The sequence below is a fragment of the Sphaeroforma arctica genome (genome assembly GCF_001186125.1).
Source record: "Sphaeroforma arctica JP610 unplaced genomic scaffold supercont1.477, whole genome shotgun sequence".
Classification (NCBI taxonomy): domain Eukaryota; class Ichthyosporea; order Ichthyophonida; genus Sphaeroforma; species Sphaeroforma arctica.
In genome coordinates this window covers 49,206-57,110 of record NW_014040081.1, presented here as the reverse complement: position 1 = coordinate 57,110, position 7,905 = coordinate 49,206, and the positions used below count along the sequence as shown (strand labels likewise).

Below are 7,905 nucleotides of genomic sequence, written 5' to 3'. Positions count from 1 at the left end.
TATATATATATATATATATATATATATATATATATATATATATATATATATATATATATATATATATATATATATATATATATATATATATATATATGAGAACGCGTAGAGAACTAACTTCAAAATCCAACTCACTTTCACAACGCAGTCGTTGTCAGTCGACGGCCGCACCTTAGACCGGGCACTGAATACTTGTGAATACTTCCCCTGTCCGACTTTTCCAGTCACCACGTAGTCCGATATTCTACCGTAACAGATGCCCGTGGCCATGGCCTCGTAAGCCGTGGCATTCATTTTAGCCACCTCAATAAATAGACACAGTAGACAACATTCAACAGGGCAATGCGAAGGGTCCTACGTGTAGATGGCCGTCGGCGTTGAGCGCCGTTCTGACAACACTTTCTCGAGCCTAGAACTCTGATTGCTAACCAGCTAAAGTTGCTGACAACTCGTCGTTTATTACTCAAAAGAATCACAATCGTAATATATATAATATGTACATATTATCTATCCTTCTGTTTGATTTAGAAGGCTAATACATATGAATGTGTGAAGGTCTCCCGAGTCCCGACTCCGGGAACGCCGGAACGGTGAAGCTCAACGATACTATTTTTCTTATTTGCTTTTAGTCCCTCTTACCCGATTTTTCGACATCGGACAACAAAAAGTGAATTTAAAGCGGATTTGAAACCATCAATATACTTCGAGAAAGGCCCATTGAAATTCAAAACTTCCTTCGTTAGTGGCATTTTTTCTATTTTTTAAACAAAAACATAAAAACATTATAAATATAGCACATCAGTCAGTCTCCAAGACTACAACCATTTTTTTTGTCGTGGACTCGTAGTCTCGTTACTCGTACTCGTAGTCTAACCTCAAGCCGTTTCCCGTTAAAGCTTTTATAAATCAAATAAGTATACGTTTACAATCAACTTTTACTCCATATGCGGTGCTTTGTATGCTAATAGGTGATCCTTTTGGATCTAAATATTGAGGTGAATAACGTTCTTGCAATACAAACCAGTCCTATAAAAAGATCTTAGGCAGGTTCTTCTGTTCGCATTATAGCCGTTATATAACATTTTTTTTTAAATTATATAATTACGCGTTTACGTTCAAATTCTTTTTTTGTACCCCCATAACGACTCGTGTCTCGTGGTTTTCAGTTTCTCTCTCGATTTTGTACTGTATTTTTGTTTTTGTTTTATTTTTCTTTAAACATCAACAACCAATAAGAAAAACAACAAATACAAAGAGAAAATGTTAAATAGACTCCACGCGAGTCCACAGTCCACACAGGAAACAGCGCAGTTTATTTGTTTTCAAACCAAAATGGTTGTATGTATACTCCCTTCTGCAATAAAAATGGAGATAAAATTAGATGATTTTAGCGGACAAAGCAAAATATAAATTTAGTTTACAAAATAACAAATTTTCATGACCCTCTCAGAGTCTCAGACTCTCAGTCGCAGTAGTAGAGTGAGTCTGAGTGACTATCTCTAGAGCTTTTTGTATAAAAATATAAAGTCAAACTTTTAAAGGAGTTATTTAGTCTCCCTGGCTGTCCACTCTCTGCTCTCTATGGTAGGGGTAGGAGGTGAGGACTGAGGAAGAGTGGGCGGGAACAAGTGAATCTAATAGTAGAAGAGTAGAAATGGAACTTTGAAGTCCGGCAACACTTTTAACAAATATCTACAATACAGACTATACATTGGCTCCGTTTTTAACTTTTTTTATCCGATTTGTGGGACAGAAGGACCCTCTATGCTGGGGGAGCCTCAGGGAGTGGCCTTTGAGTCCGGAAGAGCTATTATTTTAACACTATCATGAAACAGCTATTGTTTTATTTATCTATTTTTTAGTAAAAAAATATATAAAGTCCAAGACTCGCAGTCTACTCTCTCGCTCGAGAGAGATATCACTGATCAGAGACGAGTAAGACAACACAGTGACAGAACTGAAGAACGTGAAGTCTGTATTTTTTTTTAAATATATATCTGTGATTCAGGTGATTCTGTGGCAGTCTCGTTAGTCTGCACTTCGAAAGTACTGGAGTCCAGGACTAAGACTTCTGAAGTTCTGTAGTCAAAGTGGACTTTGAACTTTGGAACTTTCTTTATATTTTTATAATAATTTATGTTCTTTTTTTTATTGCTAAATTCTATGTTTACAAAAGGTTTTGGAAGGCAGTGTCATATGTCACTATGTGAGCTGTGTTTTTATTTTTGCATTGTTTCTTTTTTGATTTTGTATGCCATTAAAAAAATCTTCTACTCTTTTTACTTTGCATCAATCTGATGGCCTACTCTCGAGTCTCATCACAAGCATCAATCTGATGTAATTGCGAAATCACAAGTTTTATGCTGTACGACAATCGGATAATCGGATTTGTTTTTAATCCAGAGTGAATCATACAGAGCAAAAGATTATTTTTTTACTGGAAGAGTAAAATGATAATGTGTATTGTTTTGTTCTGTTCTGTTTTTAACAAAAAAAAAACAATAACAATATACAAAATGGCCTCGACACTCGACAGGCGACAGTCGACACTCAGTCGACAGGCGTGATGAGTCAGGCGCAGACTGTAACCTTGTCCCTTGAGTGGCTGAGTCTCAAACTACATATTTATTATTATTTTGAATAAACTAATCATTATAAAAAAATATTAACTCAAAAAAATACAAAATAATTAAAACAATTATAGTATGATGTCTGACAAGCCAGTTCAGAGTACTTACTATTTATTTGTCGTACATCTGCACATCGACAATTCGACATAGACGGTCTGTATGACTGAAAGGCATTCACACGTAGGTTTGTAGCCTGTAGCTGCCTGTAGGCACTCTCTACTCTCTCTACTAGTAGTAGCTCTACAGAGAAAGAGAGAGAGAGCCTGAGAGGCTGTAGGTCGGTTAAGACCGTGGCATGTGGTCACAGGCTGAACAATCGGGTAACCCGGATCCATACTCCAACAAAAGGTAAATAAATTTCTTTCGGATTTCATTTGATTCTGTCAGATTGTGCTGTACGACTCTTCTATATTATAATGTATAGGGATCTGAGATACCGCGTTCACTTTCTTGTTGTTTGATAAGCTATATACTATATAAAAAACAAACTGGTTGTTAGAGGGAAATCACTTTCTCCACTCAGAATATCTTGGGAGCTGAAAAGTTATGTTTGATATATATTAGTACAAAGTGTAGAATCAAATTATAACAATGATAACACCTACATCACGGGTATTTTTGAGTGACGTTCCTACAACAAATGATGATGTGGTTCCCGAAAAGACTGCTTGTGCAAATTTGAATCTGGAGGCTTCTTTGCATAGTGATATTATCTCTTTGCTGTTGGATGACCCCGTGAGCGCATCTTTGAGCTTAATAGAATCTGAAGAGAAGGGAGAATCACATATTACATCGGGCAATGGGAGGCAAGACTACAAGGCTAAGGCCTGTACGAATGGATGCCTTGATAACGATACAAAGGAAGATGAAGTAGATATAGTCTCTCTTTCGCGGACTGCACAGCGAACTAGTGAGACTGAAAGACATGTCATCAGCAAATCGCCGCTTCTGACGATCAATTTTTCGAAACAGAATTCTTTCGTTGATTCACCCAGGCAAACACTAGGCGGTTCCGCGCAGGAATCGCTCGATAGTTCAATTAACACCGGCAGTTGGGTTTTTGAAAACAACATCGCCTACGTCGGGACAGGAGACGCGGGTGAGTTGCCACTTCGGACTCCTAGAGGTATCCAAGGCACGGCCCTATCAAATTTCTCCAGGCTCTCTTTTTGGATAGTTGCATGCTGTGTCTTCTTGGTGACCGTTCCAATTCTGGTTTGCCTGCTATTGCTGCTGGAGAGTGAAGACGCATATATCACCGAGTGTCACCCTAGGAGCACATTGTCGATTGTACTTGTGGTTGTGTGCGGATTTCTACACTTCACTATATTGATTGTGTATATCTCGCAAGTACTGAAGCATCGAGAACATCCAGCTTTGAAAGTCAGAGGTCACTTCTTCTTGTGGCAAATATGCACTCTGGCTCCATTCGTGCCGATTGTATGTACTCTGAACTCGCTCGGATTCTTGGGCGTTCTGTCGGGCGACTGCATCTTCACTTTCGGAGGAATCGGGGGTGAGTCTAATTTATGGACTTGGAAAAGCAATTATGTTTTGATCAGCACCCAGGCCGCAATCAGATTCTTTTCCATTATGTTCTTCGCGGCTATTATCGCCAGACAACGAACCGTATATCTGCTATTTGTGAAGCACGCTGACGAATTTCGCACTTACACTCGCAAACGGCTGCTTAAACAATACATGTATCCTAATGTTATATGTCTCCTGGTGTGGTTTATCACCGAGGCTGTGTATCAAGTCTGTACTTGCCTACTGAGATATGGTCAGACAGACTTTGGAACAACGGCCGAATTTTCAAGTGCCATTTCAATGATAGGTATACTCGAACGGGCCCTGTCAACATTGGCAATCGTCATTGCTTTTTCGTATTACGCATTCGAAACTAGAAACGTGGAAGTATTCAGTGATTGGTCGGCCAACGCGCGCACCATTGCGATGTTCAGTATAGGTACTGTAATTCAGGGAGTGTTCAAGCTTGTGACAGGCGCAATTCTTTGGTCCGGGTTCCTGAACGGCGCTCTGGTGATGTCCCTGGTTACCATGTATTTCTTGGATTCGTTCACTGCCGCCCTGATTGATATTCATGTGGGCTTAAATGAGCAGAATTGGGCCAACCGGGGCAATTTGGACACCACTGTGATTATTGAGAACGCGAATGTCAAGTGAGTCATGACCTAATACTGTAGACCAATAATTCAGCAGTGCATTCTAATCGCACACCCTCGGGCTCATGCCCACCTCAGTCTCAACGGCGAACACTCGCGGTGTTGAAGGCAGGCAGCTGTCTGGAAGTATAGTATACCCCGACAGAATGACAACCAATTACGTGTGACTGAAGAAAGTGCGCACAAATTTAGTAGTGGGCCTCCAATTCACCTCACACAGTTTGTGCGTAGTTTGTGATGTGGATCACGCACAGTACTAACTGTTAGCAACCCCGACCAACGAATAAATATCGTGATCCCAAATTATAAATATATGTATATATATCTATATATATATATGCGTTGAAGTGAATTATTATCATCCTCGTAATAATTTGTCCCAATATGATTGGCGTTCGAACCTTGTAGCATAGCATAAATCTTTATTTCTAATCTTACACTGGCATCGAAAATATTCAGATGCGTCTCTACGCCATGAGCATCTTACAATCTCTGTTAACGCTTTCAAAATCATCTAATCCCGTCGACTTCGAAGGTACGCGGCATACGACAATCTGCATGGCTCGCTTAATTGATGACATCGTAGCCTCCGGCAGGGGCATTGTTATAGAGAAAAAACTGCAGGAAGATGGTAAGGTCAAACCCTAGAGTTCCAATACTGTGGCAGGAGATGAGATGATCGGGAAATCAGTGTGTTGTGTAGTACAGCTTGATTAAGGCAAAACAATACCATCGCCCTAGACAGTTTTTATATTATAGAACAGCGATGGAAGAGGTCTGTTCAACAAATATGTACGACAGATGCACTCGGATATTAATCGGTATAAACATAATCCTGTAATCGATATCAAGGGATAAGCTCCATGACAAACTGAACATAATGCATAAAAGGAGGTGGAACGGTAACTAGAGAACCTTGCAACGCTGACTAAATCTGCGACACAGTATAATGATGTAAATAGCAACTGTGGTCAAACGTTCGGCTTTGCCGCCTGGACATTTGAGACGATAACTGGTCGCATAGAAGTGTGTAATAGGGTGGTGAGACACAACAATAACGTTACCCTGTGATACCCGGATTGGTTGGAATGGGTAAGATTCAAACATGTAAACTCATACACAGCGCGACGGTGACTATCTCTAATATAAATTCAATGGAAATTCGGCCCCAGAACTACTGTACACACCTCCCGATGATGTATGGCAGGGAATTGAGAAGGTAGTCGGCTTCGGTGGACTTTACGAATATGGACACTGTGGTGTGGAACGAGAATGCCAATAGCGTGAGTATATACGAGCCATATACCATCGGAGGCAATCCTACTGACCAATGCACCGCGTGAGAAGAACTAGATTACTATACCCTAAAGAATGGGTTGTCTTGGACACGAGTCAATACTCTCGCAGATATTTTCGTCACAAGAGTGCTTGCGAGTCTAGAGCAGCATCCACTCACGCCTCTGAAAACGGGCATTCAAGGCTGTATTCGAATACTCGATTCGAACAGAAGCCGTGAATAAACCAATTGTACCAACTATCACAGGCACATAACAAATTTGCACGAGCGTGTTACACAACTATCCCAAGCACATAACACATTTGCACAAACGTGTCTGAGTGATGTCTATACGATTCAGATGAGTACTCGACTTGACAAGAAAATACAATGACGCCATATTAAATGATAGTATTGCCACAATACATCAAGCCCTGGGCAGGACAGTGGTTTAAATGTGAGCGCTTATCCCAAGTAACACAGACTTACGTGAGTATGTTAGGTTTCCGATCACTCCGAAGAAGAACATCCAGACAGAGAGACCCTCGCAGGACTTGCGAACGTACTGTGTAACAACCAACAATTTTTTTTTATAAATTTGGGAAGCGGGTATCGGATTCAGAAAAAGAAACGAATATGACAATGCTCATCACGCACAGACACATATTGAACTGTGTAACAACCAACAGTTTCATTTTAAATTGGGAAGCGGACATCGAATTCAGTAAAAGAAACGAATATGGCAATACTCATCACGCACAGACCCGTATTGAGACCGTTCTGATAGGTTGAACTAGTCCATGTGTGATCCTTGACCGTCCGAGGTAGCGGAGAAACGCTATGAAGTTTATAATAGTACCCACAAAAGCTTCGTGAAATCAGCTAAACCCGACAGCGAGCACTGGTCATAAGGTGGAGGTGACGCGTTGACACAGAACTTACGTTTTTGTACAGCTGAGGTATACGTGATACCACATACAGCACCGACGAGGCCCACCCCAGCACCAGGCCAATGGCACACTCCAAGGGAGTTCCTATGCAGACACCTCCCTGTATTGGTGTCAGTCGAAGGGTTAATTATAATAGGTAGTTATAATAGGGTGAACTGTATTCTATATATAAGCAATAGTTGGGATTGTGCACTTTCGCACAACTACGCAATTTGCCGCGGAAGTCGCCACAGGTTTAAGTGTACTTGATGGAAACGCCTGCGATAGGGGTGTCAACCGCTCACAAGAACCCATCTAGTAAAGTTCGGGACCAAATCTGCCACCGGGGTGCCACTGACCCGGATCGATCAGCTCGGCATGAGGCAAAGTGGAGTACAAAACCACACGACCCCTAAACGACCATATGGCCTACATGATGACCCCGCCGCAACATCGAGAGAACTATATACACAATACAGGGCACAACCTTAAACACAATACAGGGCATAACCTCAAACACAATAGAGTTGCACAGTCGCTGCGCAGTGCGGTACCAAACACACCACCCACCCACTCCATCTGCATCTGCATCGTTCGAAGCATCGTCGAGCAAACACAACACACGAGCCTTCCCTTCACTCCGTCCACTCGGCCAACACACACACACACACACACAGGACTACCACTAACTAACTAACTAACGCGCTAAACACACGAACGGTACACTACCCACCCCTTCGCTAGAGGCACTCTGCCCCATCAGCGTACGGCCTACCCCCCTAGGCTACCACTAACTAACTATCGCGCTAAACACACGAACGGTACACTACCCAACCCTTCGTTAGAGGCACTCTGCCCCATCAGCGTACGGCCTACCCCCCCCC

General features: G+C 41.7%; 3 protein-coding genes across 3 annotated transcripts in view; 1 reads left to right on the top strand and 2 right to left on the bottom strand.

Annotated features, from left to right (window-relative positions):
- SARC_06604 (CMGC/CK2 protein kinase) overlaps positions 1–505 on the bottom strand; it is an 8,769-nt gene extending 8,264 nt beyond the window's left edge. The window contains exon 1 of the mRNA XM_014299489.1: positions 136–505. Coding sequence (XP_014154964.1) covers positions 136–294 — 159 coding nt within the window. The 5' untranslated portion in view covers positions 295–505. The remainder of the gene's footprint in view (positions 1–135) is intronic.
- A 2,208-nt stretch (positions 506–2,713) lies between these two features.
- Positions 2,714–5,119, top strand: SARC_06603 (hypothetical protein). Its single transcript, XM_014299488.1, has one exon. The coding sequence runs from the start codon at positions 3,222–3,224 to the stop codon at positions 4,815–4,817; it is 1,596 nt and encodes a 531-aa protein (XP_014154963.1). The 5' UTR covers positions 2,714–3,221; the 3' UTR covers positions 4,818–5,119.
- Positions 5,120–5,220: 101 nt separating this feature from the next.
- Positions 5,221–7,905, bottom strand: part of SARC_06602 (hypothetical protein) — a gene marked incomplete at its 5' end in the record, with an annotated part of 5,584 nt that continues 2,899 nt past the window's right edge. The window contains 4 exons of the mRNA XM_014299487.1: positions 5,221–5,474; positions 6,004–6,070; positions 6,582–6,657; positions 7,035–7,142. Of these exons, the coding sequence (XP_014154962.1) occupies positions 5,384–5,474; positions 6,004–6,070; positions 6,582–6,657; positions 7,035–7,142 (342 nt within the window). The 3' untranslated portion in view covers positions 5,221–5,383. The remainder of the gene's footprint in view (positions 5,475–6,003; positions 6,071–6,581; positions 6,658–7,034; positions 7,143–7,905) is intronic.